At 39.2% G+C, this 27,652-nt stretch overlaps 1 protein-coding gene across 1 annotated transcript; it reads right to left on the bottom strand.

Moving 5' to 3' along the window:
• Nucleotides 1-4,118: 4,118 nt before the first annotated feature.
• Nucleotides 4,119-26,413, bottom strand: LOC104164401 (mannosyl-oligosaccharide 1,2-alpha-mannosidase IB-like; the record flags this gene model as incomplete). The annotated part of the gene is made up of 4 exons (XM_009703718.1): nt 4,119-4,757; nt 8,512-8,627; nt 17,014-17,186; nt 26,194-26,413. Coding segments are annotated over 4 exons (642 nt in total), but the record flags the coding sequence as incomplete, so codon positions are not given.
• Between the last annotated feature and the right edge of the window lie 1,239 nt (nt 26,414-27,652).

The following is a 27,652-nucleotide window of genomic DNA, read 5'->3' on the forward strand; positions in this document are numbered from 1 at the left end:
TTTTTTATATACAATATTATTTTTAATCTGTAAAAAGTACATATGCAGGATTCCAGGTCAGAGGCAGAAGGTTTCCACATCAGAAGATACACTTTTGCCCTTTTATTATTTTGGAGGAAAAATAATCTGTCAGTTTTAGACAAAGCAAGAAAAAAAGGCAGAATGCAAATCCAACTTCCACCAAACGATGAGGATTAAAGGCAACAATTCACCGTAGCAAGTCAGGCTGTCTCCTTCGACTTCGGTGGTTCCCAACTTTTCTGGGCAATTACAGAGCAGTTTGTTAGAAGGGGCCGACAGCCGAAGCAGCTAGTGCTTATCATCTCTGCTACAGTTGTATGTACATAACTTGCAAACCAGCTTGGGTTTCCTCTTTGTATGGCAACTCAAACTCTTGAGTCAGAAGACTGTTTCTCAAAATTCAAGGAGCGAAAGTGGGATGTCTTATCAGGGTGAACAGATCTCTGAACTACAGTATGATCAAGAGCTTGCTTTCACTTTTCTCTGGTAACAAGAAGCCTGTTTCTATTTGTCCCCTTAAAAACATGGACTAGACATTAATGTATGTAACAGGCTCAATTTGCTAAAAGCCTGTTACTACAGCCCTGAGATGTAAACTGCCTCACCATTTCCTGTGGATGCCAGGTTACATTGTTGATCCTTTCAATATTAATGTTATTAACCACTTCTCCATTCAAACTAGAGAGAGTCACATTATGAAGGTTTGTAGTATCACTTTCTCAGGGACAGAAGAGGGGATCATAAAAGCCGGCCTGATAGGGCTTTGCTTAGCTGTAAATCAGCACAGGGTAGACCTTTAACCTTAAAGAATGGTTTTACAGGGAATGTCTAATTATTTTCACTTTTCAGAACCTGGATAGTCAACATTCAAATCTTGTCAAATACTGGGTGGGAATATGTCAGTGACTGGGAGGTAGAAGACAGTGATCCACAAATTTGGAGTAAGGACCTAAAGGAGCCTCAAAGGTGTGACTGGCACAAGGAACTACCTGCTTTTCCCTTTACTCCAGGGTACATACTATTTTCCATACTTTTCTTAAACATTCAGTTTTAAGGACTATATTGTGCAGCAAAATTAATGCCCAGAATATCATTCAAGGCTTTTGATTTTATTTAGAGGGCAAAGCTAAGAAGTTGACTTCTTGACTGCAGGACTCACACAGCTCCAGGCTGGTCAATGGAAGCTACAGAAATCTAGCTTCTTTGAAAAGTCAAGCTGTAAATATTAGAAAAAAAATTTACTGCTAGCAGATCCTGACCAACAGGCAAGCTTGAGGCTTGGACTAGTAAAAGAACTGAACATCCTTGTTTTGACTGCATGCAAACAAGAAACTGACAATTCTGGGATTTCCAGGCTCTTGCCCAAATCCAGTGTGCCAAAAACGTACATGATTTTCTGTTCTTTATTTTATCCTGTAAGAGGAGAAGGTATTGTAGAACTTGGTAAAATAGGACAGCTACCTAAAGAAAACGAGGATTGTTTTGTTAGAGAATACAGTGCAAGACTTGGAAACAACTAGGACTAAAAAGTCATTTTGTGCTTAAATTTACACTCTATCTTCATGAAAGTACATAAGACAGCAGCAACAGAATGAAAATGGCAATATTCTACTGTACCTTCTGTACCCAGAGGGAAAACAGTCTGAACTTTGGGTTGCACGTAACACCATTCTGCAGATCAGAACCTACTTCTCTGTGAAGGACTCAGAATGAGGGCATGTCACTTCAGTCAGAAGTTTCAGTATCCATGGTGCTTGGTTATTATGCACACACCTCACTCACAACCCATTACCTCCAAACTCAGCTTGCTCTAGGAAATCTCAAGATGGAGAGATTCATGAATGACACAGCAATTAGTCCTTAAAATGCACAATTTTTGATAGACTATGCACATCAGTAGCTTCTGGAGGAAAAGGATAGTTTGTATTTTGAAAAGTGATAGAGTAGAAACTGACAGCTGTTGGGGTAACTGGAAAATGAGAAACAAGTGTCCTTTATTTGGTACCTGCTGCTTGTCTACACAAAGAAGAAATAGCAGTACTGTACATCTGCTTTGAGAAAAATACCATCCCATAACATGAAATGGCTTAGGTCCGCAATTCAAGCATTCTTGTGGCAGTGAGTAAACCCATTGGGATTCATGGAGGAATTAATGTGAAGGGTCGCTCTTTAATTCACAAGAGGAGGATGGAAGAGCAGCAATGATAAGAAGTTTGCTGTTTCTGGGACTCCAGAATTCTGTCCTTGACCTTTCTCTGAACAGACTGGCAGCCATTCTACATCCACATTTATCAGGAGGTGTATGGAGATGGGTGTATGGGGTGGAAAGTGCCTTTTTCTTGTTTTCTTTTTCTTTCTCTCCTTTTTTTTTTTTAAACAGAGGAGTCTCCTTTTCCTCTTTCTCCTTTGTACCCACAGATTTAGGAGAACAAGGTAATCGAGTGCAGTTTTAAACTAATAACAGTTCTCATGGGATGGGAAAAGCTCAATTTGAAAACACAAGATATCTGAACTTTGGAAAATGACTAGCTCTTCAGTTAAGTCACTGAATACTAATTAGAAAAATAAATTAATGTGGGACCAGTAAGAAGAATCCATTTATTAAGCTCCTTCTAATTTTAAATAAACAATTACTTGAATCAGTATTATTTACTGTATCAATTACTTTATCAGTTCTCAAATTATTTTTAAGATACTGCTGCAAATTACAGTTACTAAGTAACTGGTATTAAGGTAAAAACATTGAGATTGGAGTTTTTTCCAAGCTCTAGGACTTCCTCCTCTTAAATTACAGTAACTGTCTGGAAAAAAGCACCCGATAGTATTTTTTCTTAGATCATGCAGACATTTCCATGTCTAAGTTAGTGTCAAAGATAAGCAAAGGAAAATTTTATGGTGGAAATTCTACTATAATGTACAATCAGATATAATATGACAGAGAGAAAAGCTTTTATATATAAAATGTCACATAAAAACATTTTTTTGAGGGGGAAAAATAGCACTCACTCCCTTTAGATGTGATGCTGTACTGTAGTAGCTCACTGAAGAGTTCTTCCACTCACTTCAGTATGAAAACACAATCAAGATTTTTTTTGAAGACTCAACCTGTGCACTAATTAGGAGGGAAAGGAGTACCTCACAGCTCTTTTTCAGCAAAGGGGCCAGTCACCATGGCAAAAGCATGAGAGCTATAAAGGGGAATAAAAAGAATAATTTGAGCTGTAAGGATTCTGGAACAAATCCTTGTAAAAAAAAGATTGAGATATACCTGAAAAGATGAACCTTCTATTAGCAAGTAGGTGAAGACTGAAGCAGACTCTACTTAAGTAATACTGTGCAGCCCAGCACCGGAGTACTTGGAAAAAAACACGCAGGTAGCAGCATCTCATTTCTCATAAAGTAATGAAGAACAGACTCTTCAGTTTCTTTTTCCACTCATACCTAAGAGATGTTACGTTGTTTCCAAAGAAGATCACGTTAGCTTTGTACTGGAGCACCCAGAAGAAAAGGAGTTCGTAAACGAAATCAAAGGCAGTTTGGGGCTTCTGTCATACACATACCTGCAAAGAAGGTTGCGTGAACAGTATCCAAAGAGTGAAATTTAACTTTTAGGAAAAATTCAGATTGTGTGGAAAAATATAAAGCAACGAACTCCTGCCACTTAGCTCAAGGGGAGCATTTTTAAGTGCCATATACTGTATCTGCTTACATAAAGCATGAGAGACTGTTTTTCTCATGTTGTCATCTCTGTTTATTCAGCTAAAAGAACCAGGACTAATAAAAGAATGTTTTCCATGTGACAGGATTTGTGAGGAAGGGAAACTCAGGCTCCTTCCTACCCCTGTGATATGCTCCAGAATCTGTGACTGTAGCTTGCCAAATGAACTAAGCCCACGTTGCTGACAGTGAACTACAAACCAAATGCTTACTAATTATTTTTTTGGATGTAAGCATACAACATAGATCTTTCAGCATTATTTTGAAAAGGGAAATGAGGTGACAATAGTTTTTATAGTTTAGAATTTAGATTTAATAGCTTAGAGGCACTGAGAATGGCTGCCAGTCAGGACAAACAGATGCTCCTTAGAAAATTCAGACAGGTACAGAAAAAAATTCAAATCCTGATGCTGCTGGTGCAGTGACATTGCTTTTTGTTGTTGCTTTGTTCATGCCATCATCAAACAAAAAAAAAAAGAAAAATAAAATCTAGGTATTCGGAACCCACCCGATCTGAAGAGGTGACTTGTATGTTGTTCCTTGCAACAGTGAACAGCAGCAGCAGCAAGTTCCTCGCCCTGGACGGGAAAGCCTCCTCTTCCTTATGCTGCTGCATTTATATTAAACAGTAGATTCCATGTCTTGCTAGGGTTCAAAGCACGTGAAGTTTCTGTCCTGCAAATACCACACTAATGTGTTTTGGTCATGTATAAAACAGCACTTTTATCTATATGTTGAAGAGCTTTGTTTCTCACGCCGGTACTCGCTTGACTCAGAGGTCTAGTTTTATCAAGTGTCTGTCTCCTCTCCTGCTTAAAGTCTCAAGTGGTCCATGTAAACAAAACAGAGCTGAAAACAGTCTCTCTTCCTCTTCATAGAGCTGTTTTTATCGATATGCAGGATTTCCTGACAGTGTGGTGTTGGCTAAATGTAAAACAGGCAGAGGATGAGCTTCTGTGTTAAAAACCCAGTTGTCTAATGGTAGAAGGTCATCATTGGAGAAAAGCAGATACAAATACCTAGATATCAAGACAGAGAGGAAAAATAGTGGGTGTTAAAGCAAAGCAACAGACAGGCAGGGGCAACACAGCAGCTTCAGGCTCACGAGTCAGCAGCTAAAGCTATAAACAAGTTACTTGCTTTCAATCTTTGTATAGCACCCACACAACCATCCCTATTACAATGATCAGAAGAATCATTTTCATCGTGATCAAGCCCTTCAATGAAAAATTGTTATAAAGACGGCATTTTAATCTTTCCAAATAACTTTTGTTTTTCAAGACTCCTTTCAAAGACTTGCAATGTAAAACAAACATCAAGACACCCAAGCACAGGGATTTGGGGGACAGAGGAGCAGAGAAGAAGCTGGCAAAAAATTCTTCTTAATGGAGTAAACCCACTTGGAAATGACTCATTTCTTTAATCGAAATCAAAGATTTCGAGGAAGCAAAAGAGAAGCCACTAAGCCATGCCAGGTATGTGATTTGTCATCACCGTGCTGGAAGCTGGTTCAGCTTCTGGTGGGAGGAAATGGGCCAATATATTGTGCAAAGGGGATTCATAAATGTTGTACGTTATAAAGCAATCCAGAGCAAATGAAGCGTGTAACAAAATTAAGGTTTCTGGACATATGAAGAAGAGGAGTATTTCTTGGCTCATTTTTCTTAATACACAATTTTGAATGCAGCTGTGCTATACTTTGTAGGAGATATTGGTGGTAAGGATCTTTGTTAAGGCTTCCAAACTCAATTGTTAAAATTCAAAAGGCACTTCCCTTGTTCCAGAAAATCTGACTGCGGAAGTGCAAGTGTAACATCATGGGTGTATAGGATCTTTCAGCTCCTCCTACAGCTTGCTCTCCTACCACCGAGAAAAATGACAGGTCTTGCAGCACGTGACAAAAAAGGGAATGGATTAGTGGGCTCTGTCACATCCAGAATGTGCACACACGCTGTTCTGCCTTCGCTCTGCTGAGGCTGCTGTTACTTCGCTCTCTCTCAATCAGACACTGGTAGTGTCTACTGTCTACAGCTGTGTGTCACTGCCTGATCATTCTCCCATTGCCTTTATTTGCCAGTTGTATCCACAGCACAATCCAGTCAGTGAAGCTCTACTTTTTCTTCCCTTCCTCACCAATTAACTGTTTACAGATAAGAATTTCTTGCTGAGATGATTCAGTTTTGTCCCGTGTGTCTAGATGTCTCTTTCTCTACGTTTTTCATTTGTCTTTAAGGTATCATGCCTTTCCTTTCCTCTTTACTCCTACCTTGCTTTCTCCCCCTGCAGCTCTCCAAACTCTTTTTCAACACACCAGCAATGTTTCATCTTACGCAAATTCACCTTCCCCATTTGATTCACGCTTTTCCTTTGAATAACTTAAGCAACCTATTTCTACGTCTTGCTCCTTCCCACTCAACAGCTACCTTCTTGCCACTCATACTGCCCAAACTCTGATAATTTGCCGAGTATCTTTGATGAGCCAAAGTATCCGAGCAGCAACAATGCATGTTTGGGAGAGGTATCAATTTTGGATTTGAGGGGAATGAAGATGCAGAAGTTATCATCAATAGCAGAAAAGATCACAGCAGGCATTCTGTAACACACATTTTATGCCTCTCTTCTGAGGGACATCTTCATTTTCCTCATGGCATCCCACCCAACCCTTCTGTCTTTATTTTCATAGCCATTTGAGTTATCCTGACCTTACATTCTCTACTGTATCTCAAGGTGACACCAGTTTCTGTTTTGGTTATGCCAATTGCATCAATATCAAACATCTGATATCCAGCTCTCCAATAAAACTCCGTTTTGTCTCACAAGTGGCAAATGATCAAAACCAAAAGCCAGTAAAAATTCTGAGTTCCTTCCTAGAGCTGCCTTCTTTTGCAATGCTTGCACTATAGTACATCCGGTTACCAAATGATGCATTAGTGAATTTTTAGATCTCCTTGTGATTATTTAAGATGCAGACATGATTCTGGTGATACTTCAAAGGTCAGCCTTGTCACCACAGAAGTCCCTTAGCAGATTTGACTCTCTGATTTGGCTTTTATACGCAGATCAGTCATGTAAGATCAGCTCCTGGGAAGATATTGCTTCTCTGACTAGACCTATTTGAAACTGCTGCCTTTCTCTTTGAGAGTATAGCTTTTAGACTCCAGAAAATGAATTTGAAGGAGGAAGTGAAATAAAATTAATGGAGACAACAGAGGAGGTAGCAGTAGCTGACTTTCTTTTTATAATGATAACACGGGGAAACAAAGTATTATGACTATGTAGAGGAATTTGGTAAGGAGCCAGGAGAAGGACAGAACAGCCAGACTCTCCCCTTACATGTAATGAACTCTGAGCCCGTTCTTGCCAGTGAAACATGTTGTGGTGCCTGAAGCAGGCATCAGTACTGCCACTTTCAGGACCTGCTTTCTCCCTGCTGCATTTTGAGCTCTCAATACCCAAAATCAATCTTCACATACATCAGCTACAGCTAAAACCTGAAAATTTGATATTGCTGATACTGTAAAGTCTGCTGCTGTATAGAAACTCTGTTTATTCTGCAAAGCCTGCATGACATGCTAGACCGCCAAATGGTTACAACTGCTTTTTTGTCGTATCACTGGGTTGTAAAGACAGAAAGAGCACCTTAATGAGTTGTCGTTGCTGACAGGTTTGTGCAACAACATACATATTGTCCCTTCCATCACATGTTGGCAGACAGTGGTATGGATACGTAAGCAGAGGCAACAACTACGTCTCCTAATAGCAGCTCTGGCCTCATTCACACTGCCAGCTTCTGTTTATGGATTTAACCAACTAAAACATTCCCCAAACTGTTATGCAGGATGAAAAAAAAAGGGGTAGGGAATATCGCCAACTCAGACACTTTTCTTCCAGAAGTAGACAATTCACAAGATTTCAGGGAGGTAACCAATACAGGAATCTTGGTAGATTTCAATGCCAGAACTATATTACCAAATTCGCTGATGTAACTTGAGCATCAAGAAAATTGTCACACATTAGAAGACATTGCTTCATAGGCAAACCCCAGAGCGATCACAGCCGTGTGCCAAAACAGTGGTTTATGCTAGTTTTTCTTATTGTATATATCATCTCTGTAAGTCAGAGGTTAAAAAAAATGGTGGAAGACCAATGACTTTGAACATTTTACCTTGAACCAAATATGCAAAAGAGTACTTTAGCTTCTGCAGGGTGGACTACAGGTGTCCTACTGATTTGACTGAATTGAAAATATTTAAGTATGTAACAGATTATAAAATATGCCTGATATTCTTGCTCACACCAAAAAGCATTCTAGAAAAATATGTTGTGGGATAAATACAGAAAAATCATCCAAGGGCATGAAGGACTTTCGTTACATGCACTTACTCCCTTCCAGTAACACACACAGGAGAAACAGGTTCTACAATATCAGAGCATGGCACATGTCAACTCAGTGTATCTAAAAAAAAAACCAACAGTCTCTTTGTAAAGGGAATTTCTTAAAAGGAGATAACCTCTCCTCTCTTGTGATGCCAGAAATCAAACAGAAGTCTTAAAAAATAAAGCTCTGTCAGCATAAGCTTCCTGTATGGGAAATTCTGCTTGTATTTTCTGCTGGTAAAATGGGCTGATCTGAGACCCTCAAGCTGGGAAAAAAAGAAAGCCCAAACCATAAACCACTCTGACAAGGCAAAAGATTATTTGTTGAGCCACTATGTTCTTCTAGAATTTAGATTCCAGCTTTCACAGGAAGATGCAAGAGTGAAGCAAACTTACTTCAAAGTTTCAGCAAGGAAAAAGCTCTGCTGTACGTCGTCATAAGTAGGAGATGAGGAATAGACATCCTTGACACCAGAAAAGCCACCACTGACTCGGCAATACTTGTCAATTGCCTGTAAAGACGAAGGGAAAAGAAAAAGAGAATTTAATTGTACAGCAAAATTTGGAAACATTAAAGGATCAGGCTTGATCAACAAAGGAGGTAGCTCTTTCTGTGCTGCATTATTCTGTTGCGAATCTCCTTGTCAGAGGACTCTGTGGATGTTAACAGTTTATGCTCACCAAAAAAAAAAATAAAAAGAAACCGGACACATATAGATGCAAAATCCCTCCAGGGCTACTAACGACACCGTATTTGGCAACCTGCTAGATGCTAAGAAAGTATTCCGGGGAAGAGTACTTTCTTTCCTGAGTATTTGCTATTGACTGATACTGATGACAGGACATGAACTCGGTAGACTTTTTCTCTGAGCTGGTATGGCTCCTCATAGGTAACACTGAGTAGAGAATCCATCAGTCAGTCAACGCAACATGTGCTATGAGGTGCATAGGAAGCTGACAAATGTCCCTGGATTTTGCAGCTGGAAGAGTCTGAAGAGTTACAGGAACTCTGTGACTAGTAGCTAGTCATAGGCACTTACTGAAGGTAAGAATATAATACTGTACTCATCTTTAGGGACTGTTGATTTCATCTTATAAACTCTTCTAGCTGCTGCTTTCTCCCCACATTTCCATCTCCTACACGTGCTCTTCTCTGTTTCCCCTTTATGCAGTTGAAACTCAAGTGAGCTTGTGTGCTGGACTGCAGAAGAGCTCTTTATCTTTAAAGCATGAAGTTTAAATCCATAAACATTCCATGCAGAAAGGGGCCAATGGATCCGTGATTCACAAATCACTCAGCTAGTCAGCTCCAACACAGTACTGCAAAAAGCACAATGGAAGAGGAGGAGACTGGAAAGAATGCGTTAGTAGCTCAGAGCACCTCTCGCCTACACTTTCATTATTCCACTCACATGCATGACCTTACAGCACACAAGGATATCAGCCATTAAAACTGGCCCCAAAGAAACAACTCCGAAATGATTCAAAGGTTATTTGTGCTTCCCTGCTGCTTTGGCAGTGCTTCCTCAGCAGACACCAACTCTTTTAATAGATTCATGTAGGGACAGAAAAGTCACAGTGATGAAGGGAAATGTCTGGATGCTCAGGATGTCTGTCATTACCAACTACTGAACATAGCTACCTGTAGCTCAGTAATCTATGATTCAGGCCATTAGCCTGTATGAAGTTTCTCTCTGCATGGTGCTTCAGGCCCAGATTTTTGTTAATTCTGGTTTTTGCTAGTTATACTCAACAGAAGCTGAGGGGAGTCAAGGCAGGGGAGCAAGTAAGTTTTGAATTATGTCCCTTTTTATGCAGAGAAAACAAATTCAATCAAAACTAACTCTTCAAGGTCCTTATTATAGCCTTTGCATACTAGAAATACTAGGAAATAAAGAAGAATTTTCCATTGGATGCACACATGAAGAATGCTGTCAGATGCCATCACTGAAATTGGGAGGAAAAGTGAAAAGACAAATGAGTGATGTACCTAGGACAGTAAGTCACAGCACATCATGTACTACAGCTAACCTCCTCCTATTATACACTCTTACCCTGTGGAAATGTGAGGCTGTTCATGGACCAAAGAATAATCCAGACTGTACAAAGTTCTTTCAAATTTCTGAAGATCAAGATTTTTAAAGAAGCAAGAGGAGAGACTGGTGAAAGGATGTTACTGGAATGGCTGTGGCTCTAGAGCCTGAACTTATGCCAGGAAAGGTACAGTGTTGCTTGGCAAAATCTAATTCTTGCTGTAATTCCTTATCTCAGGTGGAGCTTTCTTCAAGTTCAGATGGAAATGCTCCCTTTTTTGTTGGAACTTGAGCCTAAAAGGAGAAAGTGTCTGGATTAATTCTCTTCAGATCTGGTTACTGGTGCAGGCTAGGACTACACTGAGCCTATTCAGATGCTGGGATTTGGGCTGACCAGGTTTTCTCTACAGTCTGGTGAGAAAGGTGTATGTGACACATCTAACCCAACCGCATCACATGCATGACAATCTCTTTGTCTGCATGCTGTTGCACACCACAAGTGATGCCAGCTATCACATGGCAGCCAAACAAAAAAAAAAAAAAGGGAAAGAAAAAAATTGCTTGCTTGACGGACGGACTTCTGAAGAAATAATGCATACGCTGTTTATGGAACCATTTGCACGTTCCTCCCCACAAGTCCTACAGCTGCTAGGCAGGTGTTACATGAATAAACAAGAGCCAAAGCACTTTTGCTTTCTACGCAGGAAATGAAGTGCCTCATCTTGCCACTATCCCCTTTTTTATAATACTGCAGAACACGACCTTGTCTCTGCTCCAGAGCATGGCAAGATGGGGTGGGGGAAGCTCCATTGGTTACAATCCCATCAGAATTTCTACCACGCATAGTCTGACCTTGCAGGTATCCCTCCGGTCAACAATTCAGCAACCTGACACTGTGTGCCACAGCTCAGACAGGAGAAACTTGCTAGTGATTGTGGCAAAATGAAAAGAAGGAACAAACGGTACTACTGTTAGGACATTGCCTCCTTCCTCCTCAAGAATTAAATCCCCAAGTCAGCATAAGACACACAACTCGTTTATTCTGGAGACTGCAGATAACAGATAGCGCTGGGATCCTGCTCTGTGCTGTAGAGGTCTCATACTTGGACAGCTAAGTGCAACACTGGGGAAGCTAGCAGGTCTAGAAGCCTGAAGAAAGAAAATGTGTGATTTACATTGATTTTTTTTTAAAACTTAGAATTACCAAGTAGTCTTGTACCTTCAGAAATCTCCCCTTGAGGAGACAGCCTCTGGCTAAACTGAAGTTCAGGATAGGCAGAGGATTTATCCCAGTTAATCAGAGACCTAGACACTGCAGGTAGTAACGAACTGTAGAGGAAAAATTCCTCTGAAAGATTGCTATACAGCTCTTCATCCAAATATGGATAAACAAATTGTCCTTGATTCAGAGGCGTATAGAACTTCAGGACGTTGGCTGACAAGTTTGGTGCTGCAGACAAGCTGCTTAAAATACACTTGAAATTTGATGTGCTCTGCCTTCACACAGATCTTGGAGTACTTGGTGTAGAGGCATCCGATTTGCCACCTGGATCCTCTTTCACTCAAGAGCTGAAGACCAGTTTCCTTGATAAAACGATGCAAAATTTATTGCACCTTAGAATACAAGGAAGTCCTAAATGACTGGAAGGGTATCAAGTTATGCCACTATTATGAGGCATTGGCAGGTTGAGTAATTTTAGGATGGCATACCTGATGTTAGTTCCAAACAATTACAGAAACATATCTAAAAAATACAGAAGAGTAAGAAGATAATTTACACCAATCGGTATGGTTTTATAGAAAACTATCTTGCTCACAAGCTTGATTTCATTCTTTGAGGTCTACAAATTGACAAATAAAGGTAACTGCAGAACTGTAATAAACTTAAAAGTTTCTAAAGCAATTGATACGGTACCATAAGATGCTACTATTAGACAAAGCAGCACTATACTATATCAATATCACTATCTTAACTTAAAAGTGACTGACAGTGCTTTAAGAACCAACTGGCAGTGTAAAATCATCACCAAATAGAGCTGCTTCTCACAGAGATCCAAGGAGTGGTCTGAAGTTTTGTCAATCACCGCAACACTGCTGCTGGCAAAAACGACATAGGTAAGTAACAGCAGACAGCGTAATCTGCTCGTAACTGGGCCCCAAATAAAATAAGTTTCATCTAACCAGCCACATAATATCCTAAATCTAGACATAAAGGCTCTGCAACTCCAGAACCAGATTAGCCTGGAAAGCAGAGACACTTCAAAGAATTTGGTGGCCACATGAGACAATTCAGTATGAGTTCCTCCTAGGCTACTGTGGCAGGTGCACACACAGGGACAGTAAACAGTAGCAGGGATATAATTTTACTTTTGCATAGGGCTGCAGGTAAAGTCAAAACTGGAATATGCAATTCTAGAATTAATTTTTAAAAAAGGATGATGAACTGATGTCAGTGCAGACATTTGGAGAAAATGCTTTACAGCGAGGCACAATACCATTTGTTTAGCATCTTAAGTAGATTCAGTAGTAAGTTTATTACAATCTATTAAAACTCTTTGGAAAGAAAACATGGGGGAATAAAAGACATTTTAATATGGTATAGGAAGTCATAGGAAATTCCTGTGATTGATGGTTGAAACTAGACAAATTCAAATGGGAAATAAAGCATGTATTTTTAACAGCACAAGTAATTAAATAATGGAAAAAACTACCAAAAGTAGTGGATTTTCCAGTTCCCTTTATTCAAGTCAAGAGTAGAGCAGAATAACATGCAATCGTGTACTCTTGCCAAATACATGCATCTCGGCTCAGAAATGACACAAAGTGAAATTTCAGGGCCTGTGATATACAGAGAGGTCAGAGTTGATCTAAGTTCTTTGGAAATAAATTGGAGGTGCCTCTAGATCAGCTCCCAGCTCCCTCAGTTCCTCTGAGGGTGTTTTTGTGATTGTGTGTGTGACTCTTCTTGACTATGCCAACAACATGCTCATAAAAACCATGCCAGTTTCTTCACCAGTTGTGGTACTCAGTTTCCAACCCATGAACTGTGAACTCATATTTCTTTCACCTCCAACCTATGCCTGGCTCTTTTCTGTCTGCTTTACTAAGTAGAGAGCTATAGGTCTTTCCATTCCATCTTACTGTCATTCCTCAATTTGCCTGAAGTTAGCCCGAACTTGAGGTCTTGTATATTATTTTCACTGGAAGTAGAAACTCTGAACGAACTCTGCAGCCTCCATGGTGCAATCCTACTTAGTCACATACGCAAGTCCCCAGCAAATAGTTGAACCCTTTATTCACACAGCTTAGATTAGTAATTGGCTTTACATGCCTATAGTGAAGTGGCGGTTCTTATTGCTTTCAAATAATTAGCCTGAAAAGGATTTTAGTAATTTTCTGTATTTACCCTGAGTATCTTGCATGTGTATTTCTGTAACACTTCAGCCAGCCCTCCAGCGTACCATCATCCAATCTGGCTGGCCCCATACAATTGAAATGGGTGTTTTCTCTAGTGCTAAGTACAGTATTAGGGAGAATTAGCGTTTTTTTTATTAGGAAAGAGATAGAGACCCTGTCACAGGGATTTATGATCAATGAGGGAATATAAGAGTCAACCTCCTGTTTTTTACCTACAGCCAATGGATTTGGAGAGATGTGACAAAACAGGCCTTGGTCAAAGCACATCTGCACTAAAATGCCCAAGTTTCGTCCAAAAATCTAGATAATAAAGCCAAAAAGAAGCTGTCAATGGTGAAACAAATAAAGAAAGTACAGCACAAAGATCTGCATACATGCACAATCCAGCTTGCTGTGCAAATTCCCACTGACAAAAGGCAGAGAGAGATCTGGGCTGGAAGTGCTAAAGAAACTTAAGTAATGCCCAGAGAAGCTGTGGATGCCCCATTCCTGGAAGTCTTCAAGGCCAGATGGGATAAGGCTTTAAGCAACATGGTCTAGTGGAAGGTGTCCCTGCCCATGGAAGAGGGGATCGAACTGGATGATCTTTAAGGTCCCTTCCAACCAAACCATTCTATGATTCTATGAATGCAGTATACTTAAAAGCCAGGTGGTTCTGCAATGCATCCTGATCATCTCTGAAGAGTTTTTAAAATGACAGAAGCAGACCTCTAACGTATCAATGAACTAACCCAAATCCATTCAGGTAGGGATGTATTCATTCATTCAAAGAAGCAAAGGAGGGAGACCACCAAGAACTCAGTCATGAAACACCAGGTTACACCAGGTTCAATGTAGAAAAATAAGACCATTTAGAACTCAGAAAAAAACTCAGTTTCCCCAAAAGTTTAAAAGAATGACTAGACTTCTGATGAAGAAACTATCATTCACCATGAGAAGTCTGTAATAGAGATTTCAAAGTATGCTTCAGTGGTTGAAAGGTAAAAGGAAAGCAAATACAGACAGTGTTATACAAGAGCAGCAAGCCAACTGCTGTGTGTGTCATATCAGACTCTTTTCTCTTTAAAAATGGAGGAATAAACACAACCAGAGCTGTGTGTGGTAGGAAAGAAGGAAAAGTAGTGAGTAGGTGTGAGGACTAAACACAAGAAATTATTATCTATACGCAGGGAACAGAAAACCCTAGGGAACAAAAAGCTTCCCAAGCTTCTATGTTAGTATGATGGTGGGGTAAGAAAATCTGTAATCATGGGAAGGAGGGGTATGCAAAACCATTTACAACGAGTTCAAAAATATTTTACAGTTATGTTGGAAAAAAAAACCCTTTTTATTGAGGAGTAAGCAAAAAAAGGCACTCTGTAAGGACCGAGGCAGTTAAGCACATGGGCTGCTTGATTTACACAACTTTGATGCAGGTTGACAGAAGGATAAAATAAAATCCTACGCTGCACACAGACAAACTGGAGGCAGTGGAGGAGGAAGGGAGGGTTTAGTTTGTAAGCATGAATGGGGACCAAGATATGAAGGCAAATGTAGAAAACTGAACAAAATGCAATTCAAGGACACGCTTTGCAGTGTGCTGAAGAGACAGATCCTGACCTGAAAAAATTTACATTTGTGAATTCTTTAACCTAGTACAAAGGACCCAATCTCAGCTTGGATCATCCAGCCATAGCTTCTGACAGGAGATGATGTTAGATCAGCAAGCATTTGTAGTACACACATTGGCAAGGAGTAGGTTACTAAATTAGTTTCTTTGTCATATTAGAAACATGCATAGTTTGGGCAGAAGGGATGATGTGACTCAACGTTTGATGTTTTAGAGAGAACAGCAATGCATTCTGGGATACAAATGTGGAACCTCTCTCCAGAATAACATAATGTTGGTTATAACAAAAAAGTTTACAAAGCAAAACCTAACCAAGACTAAGACACAATCTTAAAATACTTGGACTCTTCTACGTGACTGTAACTGTGCTGAGGGAAGGACAGGGACCTCAGCTAAATATTCTGAACCTGTCTTAACTGTCTTCCACCTGATGCATACAGGCTTTTCAACAGATCTCTTCCTCCAAGTACTTTTTCTGGGTTTCTTGCCTCTGGAATGAAACTGATTTTCACCTGCAGAATAAAGTTTCTCCAGGCTCTTGGTTCGTCTCTTCCTTTGCTCATCCCTCATCTCCTTTGGCTGTGGTCAAAGTTATTTCATTAGTGTCTTGTTATCTTTAATGTTTATTCTCATCTCTGAAACTGGCTTTGAGCTGTGATTCCAAAGACTGCTGGAGCTGTAGCAGGGAAGTGGAGGGTCTGTAATAATCCACAGATCTTGAAGACAACCAGAAAATTGCTTGGCCAGCAAACGAGTTTTGCACGAGCCCAGTACAGCCCAGCAGGTGGAAGCAGTGAGACCATGAGACCAAAAGAGGCTTGCAAGTTCAGCCCCAGGAAGTATTTAAAATGCAGTCTTTTGGGGATTACAGATAAATTTTTACAATTAGGATATTATATTTTCATGTGAAAATGAAGCCTAGTTATTCTTATAGCCCATAATCTATGACTACCAGACAAAGGAGTTATCCATCTACGTACAAAGGATGAGTGAAGGAAGGCCATGAGCACAGATCTGTGTCAAGAGTCTTACAATGAATCTAGACTTCTGTAGACCAGTACAAGTATTTCCAATAAGAAAGACTCAGATGCACTTTCACACTCGGGAATTTGATTAAAACATTCAACAACTAGATTTAAACCCAGGAAAGCAGCTATACAAAAAAAAAAGCAACAATCTCTAAAATACCTTAGCAACAATTTTTAAGTTCTGCCTTATGTGCCATTACTTACTGACCTTCTTTTATGATCTACTTCCTGTGATGCTGTATTTTTTTATTAGAATTGAGTAAATCTAAACTGACTAGCAATTTTTTCTCCTTCCAATCAGACAACTAAGAAAACAAAAAGCCAGGACACCAGCCCACATATACTTATGTACATGCTATCTAGTCTACAAAGCATCTGAGAAAGTTGTCCAACCACTTGTGTTTTAATAGTCAACCAAGAAGAAACCATAAGAATAGCTTTGTCTTTTAATTTTAACTGAGTGTGAACAGATACCGAACAAAGTTATCTATAATACACTTTCATTTCCCAAGATAAGTTACCCCTCTCGGGGGCTGTGGACTACTGATAACAGTAGAAGTCATGATCAGTGGATTCTATTTCCATGCCTAAAACTCATCAGCTGTATAATGCTGAACACATCTCTCAACTGTGCATCTGATTCACCAGCTGCAAAACAGGAATAACTGTGCACACTACCATATGTACCTTAGCTTACAGGAACTCGTGAAAATCAATTACTATTTGAAGTGTTTCAGTACCACAAGATGAAAGTGGCTACAAAAGGAAAATACATAGAATTCAATTAATGACAGATAATTAATACAGTTACCTGCGTTGCCTCCCAGCCCCACTGCCTGTACTTGGGATCGTGGGTGAATCTCCACATATACCAGTAGGTCTCAATCACTTCTGGTCTTAGGATGTAATACTTCTCATTCTGCCGCACTGCCACAGCCTCTACGCCACCATCAAATTTGAATGCTTCTGGACCCAGCTTTAATGCTGCAGAGGAAAGGAAAAGAAAAAAAAAAAGAAAGAAAAAATTTATTCCTTAACAGTCTTCGCAGGAAGGGTAGATAGGAGACTGCTATATCCCAAGCATGTGAGAAAAGCAGAAACTAGCTTGTCTTTGAGGAGTCTCGTAAATATTTCCTATTGTTGAGGCCTATAATTTTTCTAATGAATAATTTATCCAGTCCCTGTGAGAAAACTACCTATCTTGACAGCAGTACAGTAATCCTCTTGAAAACTAAGGAAATGCTAGGAATATAAAGACATTAACACATTCAATTATAGGATAAAATTAAAGTGACTGACATCAGTTCTTTACAAGTAAAATTAAAAAAAAGGGGTCAACAGAGGTTTTGATGTGCTTTGATCCCACCCAGCACAGCAGGGAAAGATCTTAGGACAAAACCAGGTACCACCATCTCAAATAACCTGCATCTTTATCCAAACTCTCTTGGTTTAGGGAAGTGCTGTCAGGCCACCATAACTGATGTGCTTCATAACGTGATCCTCAAGTAAAGGGTTTACAACTAGGCAGTGAAAACTTAGCCACACCTGAAAATAAATCTCTGAACTAAGAGATTCACTATTTCAGTCCTTAAAAGAAGCTGTAATGGCCCTGTGCCAGCATCTGGAAGACTATTCATATAATAAGGAGGTACCTGTAGAAAAATTGTCCATAACGTGAAGATGCAATTACTTTTTGGTTTTTTTTTTTTTTTTTTTTTTTTTTATTATACAACTACACATTATTCCTAAATTTGACATAAATAACGCACTCTTACCTACAGCTGCACCCCACCCTCTGCTTTGGCAGAGAATTTTTAAGGCGCTGAACTTCGAAGCTGCACTTGAGCTTTAAAAATGATCAAAGTAATTAATCATGTAACTCCTATGGGCTAGAGATTCAAATTAACCATGGTCTCATAAGGCTGAAAGGAGAACCTTAGAATACTACAATGAAAAATCTGAGCACCTCCCAGTGCATGCCCCAGCAGAGAATCTCCCCAAAAAGTTCCTTAATCTTTTTGTTTCAAGGGAGTACAGCTCTTGATGCCAACAGAAAAAAGCACCACTCTCTGCTTCAGCCACATGCGTGCTAAGGAAAACTCCATCAAGAAATGTTTATGATGTTTCTTTCAAAATAGGCCATTTTACCAGTTTTAGTAAAAAAAATTTACAAATTTTACTGCAAAATCAATGAGATTAGATACAGAGTTCTACCTATCCAAAATTAAGAAGATAAGAATGGCCATACTGGACCAGATGGAAGTTCTGTCTGTCCAGTATCACATCTCCAACAATGGCCAAAATCAGAGAAGTACGGGGAAAAGGAAGAACAGGCTAAGTATATGAGATACCTTTTTGCAGCTTCTCTACCAGTCTCCAATTTTTTTGAGCTCAAGGCTTCTCCCAAACTAGACATACTTTTTCTGTGTGGTCATCTGAGTAGATTTATTTCCCAAGTACTTATCTGGTGTTTCCTGAAACCTGTGTAAGCCTTAAGCATCCAAAACAACCCCTGCTAAGGTGTTCCACATCTCTAATACCTCTTTGGTGTAGAACCACTTTTTTTGTTCTTTTCCATTTTCAGCTTGGTTCCTGCTGGACTCATTCAACAGTCTCTAGGTCTTGTCTTGGAGAAGAGAGTGAACAACCGATTCCTATCCACTCTCTCCAGTCCCCTGGTGATTTTGCAAATACCTAAAATGTCCCTTTTCCACACTGAAGAATACCATCCAGTTCAGTTGTTCCTTGAACAGAAACTGTTTCATATCTTTCATTTTCCTTCTAGCCTTTCTCTGCAGCTCTTCCAATTCTATTATAACCTTTGTGAAATGAGAGGACCAGCCTGAATATAGCACTAAAAGTGTGGACAAGATTAATACAGTGACATAGTGACATTTTCTATTTTGCTCTTTCTTACTTTGTTTTTCCTGTCTGCTATGGAGCTGACATTTTCATAATCTCAACACCAATTTCCTGAGTTGTAATGGTCAGTTAAGAGTTTATCATTTTATATGTGAGGTTAGGAGTAGATATTTCTTAGGTGCCTCACTTTACATTTAACTACACTGAATTTAATTTAGTAATTTATTACAAATTACTGAATCTCATAAGGTCCTTATGTAATTTTTCAGCTTTCTTCCATCCTTGCTATCCTGAACAGCTTTTTCTTTTCTGTTATTATCAGCACACTTACCTTACTGTTCATGATCTTTTATATACATGTATATATTTTTATTTTTATATACATATATACACATATTAAGACATAAAATATAAATACACTATACATTTATACACATCTATTCATATATGTGTATAAACACATATCAAATATATCAGAGTACCACTGGTTAACCACCATTCATCCGTTGCAAGAGCTGACTATTTACCTCTACCCTATTTGTTATACTACAACCATTTTTTTTCCCTCCATGCAGGTACTTGCTGCTTATGCAGTAGCTGCTTAATATCCTTAAAGGGCCTTAGCAGAGAACTTTTGAAAATGCCTTTTGGAAATCAGGTAAACCATGTCAGCTGTATTACTCTTATCCACCAAAGCAGCTGGATTTCAGGCAGTTCTAGTGAGGCATCACCACAGAAACTGTGGCACCTTCTCTTGCTTTGTAGCCTGCTGGTGCATTAAATCTTTAACTATTTACTCATATCTACTTCTCATGTTATTGAGCCCACCAAGAAATTATACCACCCAAGGATGAGTGACCCCTGCATATTGTGACAGTCTCACTGAATTTTTATCTGAAACCAAAAAAGTAAAATTAATCACAGCACTTCTACTAATAGCTGACTAAAGTAAAGAAGCTACTATGAACATAGTACCTTTCAGGGGAGCACTCTTCTAAACAAATAAGGCCATTTTACAATGCTATAGTGGTCACACTTTAATCCCGGTATATCCAGCCTATTGATAGGCTATAGTCTAGGCATGAAGAGCAGATGAGAAACAGTTTCACATCATAGTGCGAAATTGCAAAGCTATACTAGAACCATTTAAAAAGAGATTTTAACTGATTTAAATTTGACTTCAATGAGAGCTGTATTTAGCACTGCTGAAAATAAGGGCAAATCCTCGGATATAGTATTTATATATCTAATTTTAGAAATAATTTTGAAAAAATTGTTTATTTTTTTGTGTGTTCCTTTAAGACTACAGTCCATCTAGCAATAAATTTCCTGAAAGTAAGAAAGGATTCATAATTATAATAATACTTTCTAGGCTCTAACTCTCATAAAATTTGAGGAAGAGAATCTCCAAGATACTTTCGTTTGAGACTCCCTGAACCATTCCATCAATGCACACTGTTATTTTATACTTCTTAGAAAAACAAGTAATTATTCTTATTTCTTCATCTTTGCCTGTTTAGCTGCTTACTGACAGTCTTGGGACAGAGGCAGCATCTACTCATATCCTTACAATGTCTCAGCTGAAATCTTAGTCATTTGGCTTATTCTGCATTGGAATTGTCACACGTATAAAACCAGCTAAAGCTGAACCTAGATTCTGAGGATAGTTCTTGTCAAGAAACTTTAAAGATGTACAAAAAACTTCATCCTAAAATAATCTGCCTATAGTCAGTCAGTATTTCACATACCATCAAGCTAATGGCTGGGAAAATTCTTATGTATAAAGGATGGTATATTTTACTAAAAATACTGTGTGCTATAAATCAGCACATGCTGCCATCTATATAGATAATTTTGCTTATTAATCTAACCTCTACAATACCTATGAAAGCTAATTATTCACACTGATTTGTTAGTGGTCTTTCTAGTCTTTCAATTTCATCAGACACCTTTTTTTTTTTTTACCATTTATGGATTTCGCATTACCAGTTATTTTATGCTTTTGCCATGTTTCTCAGTGGTGCACATTAAGCATGTAAAACAAAGAACTAATCCCCAGTAACTGGAATACCTCAAGATGTGCTGTCCACACACAAGCTTATACGTTGAGAAACCTTGCACTGTAAGCACATGAACATTGCACAGTGCCCACTGAGAGCATTATGATTCTTTGTGCCATGCCGGTACATCGGCATAGAAGTCAGAGCATGCCTTCTATCTTTGGTTCTCTCCATCTTCTCTCCAAATCAAAAGCACACTGGACTACAGAAAAATCTTGAAATCTCTTGTCATAGGGTGGGAGATTTAGGATGACTGCAGCAGTAACCTATCAATAGGTTATGGTACAGAAAAAAGCAGAGTAGGGAGGAAGCAGAAGCATGTGTAGATTATACATCACAAGACTATTTTGGTTACAGTTAAGTTTTCTGACTTTGACTGTCAATAAGCCCTTTAAAATCCTTGGTGTTTCCAAGGGGTGCCACATGGATTCACAATTTCCTGAAGAGAGGAAGAGCCTTGGGGCTCTCATGCCAACAAGTTCAACGCATCCTGGAAACACAAATCCCTTGCTCAGAGGCAGATAAGAAACAGACCTGGACCCCTCCTGCCTTCGCCTTCCAAAGACCATCAGGTGCCTCTAGCTGGTGAATTAGAAAGGCATCCTACAGGGAGTGCTACAGACTGATCCTCAGCTTAAGCAGAATCTACAGGGATTTTCACAGAGCCATGGGAAGTGCCTGAGCTTCTCAGGATATCCCCAGTCACTTCTCCAGCCTACAACTCAGGAGTCTGAGGTCTTTTCTCAGATATCGCTGGAGAACACTGACAGGTGAATCAGATTATCAGAGAGACTGTGTCCCTGCATAAACCTCTCATTGATTACATGGCAGTGATGACAGTTGTCACTGGGACATAATGCCCATGGAAATACACCAGGAATGGCCGCAAGGACTTTTCAACTTCTCTGTACTAATTAGCACTGTGGAGCAGACAGCATCATGAGAGATGAAATGAGTAACTGAAGTGCTGACAGAATGCAATCTGGTGGGAAAAGGAATACAAAGGATGGAGCAACATCTAGAAGGATAAAGGCAAAACTTGTAACAAGCCATATAAGAGAAAGCTGTCACATGTAGACTGACCACCTTATATTTGGACAATGAGACTTGTGCCTGATGTGAGAAAATAGCGTGTGTAGGATTGATTAGTATTAATCTTAGGATTAATCCTGACTAAAGCAGCAGCAACTACTAATGATAATGGTGTTGGGTAATGAGGAAGAAACAGAGTAGTGTGGGCGGAGATCTTGACCCAGCAAGGCATGTAGGTGCAATAGGCTGTGGCCTCTGTAAGATAGCTTCATAGATCTGAGGTTGGTCTTATTTATACGTTGGGAGACGTGGCACATTGTCATACCAGCAACGATCTGTCCAAAAGGTGATGGTGTGCTTTAAATTGTGCCACACTTTCAATCAAGTTAAGAAATGCCCTAAAATCTTCAGCAAGCCCCAATGATGCACCGTGAGCACCCAAAAAACTTGCAAGGGATCACTGATACACATTCCAGGGGACTAAGGAATACCCAAAATGTCAGTGAAAAGCTGTCATTCCAATGATGCCAGGGCTAAGGCAAAAAAGTCAGTCTACAACATTACTGTGCAAATCTGTGACCAGGTGGCAACTTTCGCTGGTTGCATGGCAAAGCGATTGCTGTTGCCAAAATACAAAGAAAGGATGGGCAGCGAAGGGTATTTTTTCACCAGTAAAGAGGTGAAAAAGCAGGATGCTTTTGTACCTGCACGGTGGTCCTCAATCCTCCCCAAATAATTTGTGGCAAAACACACATCTTTTCATGATGCATCTGGGGAACATAAAAGAAGTATTTCAGTTGAGGAATGTGTCAGAATATGTTTGGGAGCACTGTAACCCAGCTAGGCTTGTGTGGGATTGCTGCAACACAATCTGCTCCTCCACCTGTCAGCTGGGAGAGGAGGGTATAACTGCCTGCTGGGACAATAGCTCCTAAACACCACAAAGATCTACTGAGAGCACAAACTGGATGGTGACAGAATGCTTGACATCAATGGGTAGACAAGAAAGCGGAGAAGGATTCATAATGGCCTAAGACCTTAAGGGTCTTAGAAGCCATCAGCAGAAGCCAATGCATCCAAGGGACCAGAGAGATGGTCTTAGAAATTATGAGAGTCTGGGCAACCATAATTCAACAGGTAACTTCTCACATCAGTTGTGGTAACTTCAGTCCCAAAGGCAAGTAAATGAAGAAGAGAGGCAAACAGACAAGAACAAGTGAAAAGGCTGTATTAGCTTCACAAAATAAGTAAAGTCTTGTTTTGTTGAAGGCAGCTGAGTCACTACAAATGTTCTGCCTTATAGAGGGTGATTGAGTTTGTCTGAAGACATAGGGTAATGTACAAGGGGGAAAAGTGACCTGAGAGGATACTATTATTACCTTAAAAAATCTTAATACAGCAAGAATCTCCAGCCAACAAATGTCATGGCAGAAAATCACCTCAATGCTAAATAGGAATGTGGACTGTCACTGCAAGACAAGAGCATTTTACTTACTATGACACTGCTAAAATCTGCCTAGATCAAAGTTACTGCAATGGAACTTATCTGAAAAACTAGAAGTCCTGGATTCTAAATCATCTGTCATGTCACCATGTTTATTTATTTATGCAAGACAGGGAAAGTGTGATTTCAAACCAGAATTTCAGGAGATGGCATTCCATGATTTATACGATAACATTATTGTAAAGATAGTAGCAAATACAGAATTTGTTAGCCTGAAGCCTTCTGAAATATCGAGGTTTTTTTTTTTATATAATCAGGCTTTCATACCTGCAATATGTGCAACAGGTTGCCGATAGCTGGCAATACCCTTCTTTTACAGAAATGCTTTTATTCTGTGAAATTCCATTTCTATTTTGCTGAGACTGGACCTTGAAACAGGTTTTTTTTTTCCTCATGCCCAGCCCTTATGGAAATTTAGGCTGCTTCATAAAGTAGTATTTTTATACTAAAATATTATAAAACCAGGCACATACTGGAGTTTATTATGAGCAACCCTGGGAAGACACAGGAAAGGACAGCTCTGGTTGGTTTATCTGAAGAAAAGATCTCTATCCTCAGCACACAGGCTCAGCACCTTGCTGTCTCCTCTCGGGACACCAAATAGCGCAAGAGTTCTCCCAAGCCTATAGGAGAAAGATACCAGGCTCTCCCCTTTGCTGATTGAAACATAAACCTATCAGCTGAACCAGGATGACTGTCTGACCTCTCAAAGAGAGTTTTTTTCTGCAACCAGCTAGTTCTGTCATTAAAACGCACAATTTTGTCTCAAATCCTACTGTTAAAGCATAAGGAAGAAGTTCACATTTTGCACCTAACAGTTCTTTATTTTCTTTGAAAAATCAGTCCAGGAAAAAAAAAAAGGAAAAAAACCCACATCCCTGAGATTGCATGACCGAACAAAAGAAAACTAGGCCACTGCAAATTTATAGCTGTCTACAACTTTCAGTCTGCTTCTTGCATGTGTGTGTTCTTATACAGTCATTAAATATGCAACTGAAACTTTTATCCCTCCCATCTTTTGACTTATTTAAGGTACAGATCAAACACCTGAAGGAATAAAATTAGGACTGCACAAACAACTGTAAATTTAGCATTGCTTATTTTTGAGTGTCAAATTAAACATTTAAATGCAGTTTTTCAGAATGCAACAATAGCTACTATGCCCTACCTTCTCCTTAAGCATCCTCATACTTTTTTCCTTCTCCTTTTTTTTTAATGCTGTTGCTACCCAGGTAAAAGTATCACTTATGTGATTCAATTCCTTAAAATGACAGGCAATTATACAATGATATTATGTAATCCTGTGAATAAATACCTGAATTCTCATCTTAAAACTGCTTGAGTTTTAGCTACCATTACTTCTACTAGGAAGTTATTTCAGAAGTTCACTTATCTGATGGCTACACAAAGCCATTTCTAATTTCCAACCTACATTTATTTATAGCAAACTTACAAATCTTGCTCTTGGTACAACTGTGTTGTTTATATCTTAAAATAACTCTATTTCTTTTCAGTGTTTACCCCTTGAGATGACAATAAATTTACTGCCATCTTTGGCATTATTTTTCTAGTCTGAGCAGGCCAACCTCTGTTATTTTCCCATTGGAAGACAAAAGCTCTGTTGCTGTCATCATTCTGTTGGTCCTTCTCTGCATTTGTTCCGCTTGAAATTCAGATTTGTACAGCGTATTCTGGATGACAAGTTATACGTGTCTTCTAAGGCGGTGTTAATATTCTCTAATCTGTGCTGAAAATTCTTTACCTGATACAGACTAGGACTGCACTTGCATTTTTCAACTCGCAGTTTAGAGAAAGAGCTCCTGCCCTTTTTCTAGTGAACTTATTTCTGATAGTCCAGTCCTCAAGATCTTCCTGTTTACTATTCTGAGACTCTTCTGTTTTAATTGTGTCTTATGACTTTATGGACGCTGTAAGTGTAATCAGCATGCTTCGACTTCATGCATAAAGGTCACAATTAAAGATGTAGAATAAACCCAGTCCAAAAGACTGAACTTGAGAAACTTCCAGCCCAACAGTGAAGTCTGATATTGCCTCCTCACTAGTCAGGTCTTTGGCCATCTCACAGTTTGCATACTAATCTTCATCCTTTATAGTTTAGTTGTACTTACCCGGAATGTACTATTACGAAAAACAGTAAAAGGTATAAATTTTTCACTCTACATATCTGTATGAACAGTATATATGAAATGAAAAACTGCCTTATATATCTGTGAGGACAAGAGTTCACACATAGTCCTTCCTCTCCGCATCCGTATAACCTATCTTGGCTGACTGATCCAAAAATAGGGATAAACGTGCAGGAAGGAACCATATAAAGTCTGGTTTTACCTTTACTCACCATGATGTAGATCAGAAGTGTTAAAAATGTTAAAAAATGTTAAAAAAACCCCATATACTGGTATAAAAACAGTGCATGTTAGACAAGGCATAGGTCCATAACAAATGTTAACAATAATGATGACAATTGCTATATTTCAACTACTGAAATAACTACATTAGCAATTTATCTTACTTGTCCTGTCATATGACTCATGACACGTATGTGCAATTTCAGCTCCAAGCTGCAAATAATGTCCAGCTCTATCATCTCTGGAACCATCTGCTCCAAGGGCAAACATTCCCCCTGCAAAACAGGTCAAATGGCCCATCTTTCTTTCAAGGTGCCCGTTCTTCCACTCCCCAATGAAGGTCAGTCCTCCATTGGACTTTCTGATGAGATGTTTTTCTATGGCCTACAAAAAGATTAAGAGAACTTTCAAATACTGTTTCACATGCAAGTTTACATACTAACTCTCCTTCAAAGAATAAAGTACTGTTTTCAAAACAAAAAGAATTTTTTTCTTCTTTCAAATTCGCTGCTGAGCACTACAGGAGCAAACAGCTACAAGAATATCATTTCAATGCACACAAAAAAATACCCTAACTGCTAAACGATGCTAATGAGACCAAACATAGGAAAATCACTACACAGATACCATTGTACTTTTAGCTGAGAATTCAGCACATATTTTATGGCTCAAACAATGTTTGTCTACCTGTTAACTCTGAGGAGTACCTATTTGCTCTGCTGTACAATCTGTGTGTACTCAGAAAATACATCCATGCTGGAAATTTTTGGTTAGCAACATATATAAAGGCAGCACCTATATTCTCAGTCAGTCTTTAATAGGAAGTGACTGGGATGCTCCAGCCACCTTCCAGGTGCTTCTCCATAGCAGCTTTCCGATAGCACATGGTCAAAGGATGGGTGAGGGTTAGAGGAGCTGGTCACAAAAACATTTTTATTTTATAGGTGAGGCAACTGCTGCTTTTTCTTTGCACATTTGTAGCAATGTATGTTGTTGCTTGTGACCTATAAATGGTATTCTTCTGGTAGTAGGAAGGAGAATAGCTGACCTAACTTTCCGAAGTTTGAAAACTCCAGGGAACAACACATTTACTTCAGTCTCCTTCAGAGTGGTTCACAATCCCCATCAATCTACCGTAGTACTTACCATCTTTAGCATTAGACAGTTTTTATTGTAACTAGAAACTCGTTACAGTTTGAGTCCTATAATAATAGACAATTTTCTTCTTTACTAAAGAGACATTATTCCTATCTTCTTTCCAGAAATCTCCTTTGTACTTACACACATAACCATCTGATGGGTTTGCAACTTCCTTCGAAATGCATGACCTGTGACTGGTCAGAGTAGTCCAAGGCTGATTAGAGTTGCAGGATTAAAGTGCTATTAAAAAGGCATTTACTACTCTCCTTGCCATGCACAAGATCTATTACAGAAGTGAATTACTACCCCTCTCCGTTACTCTTCTGGTATCTACAACGAATTACACCCCAAATGTCCACAACCATATTTTGCACTAAAACTAGATATAATGAGAACACGCAGGCAGAGGATCCCGCGTATAACTAAAGTGGTTATTGTGGACGTGGAGGTCATGTCTGCTATGCACAGTTGTCTCCTTGCTAT

Source organism: Cariama cristata, unplaced genomic scaffold, assembly GCF_000690535.1.
Source record: "Cariama cristata isolate BGI_N322 unplaced genomic scaffold, ASM69053v1 scaffold41897, whole genome shotgun sequence".
In the NCBI taxonomy this organism is placed as follows: Eukaryota; Metazoa; Chordata; class Aves; order Cariamiformes; family Cariamidae; genus Cariama; species Cariama cristata.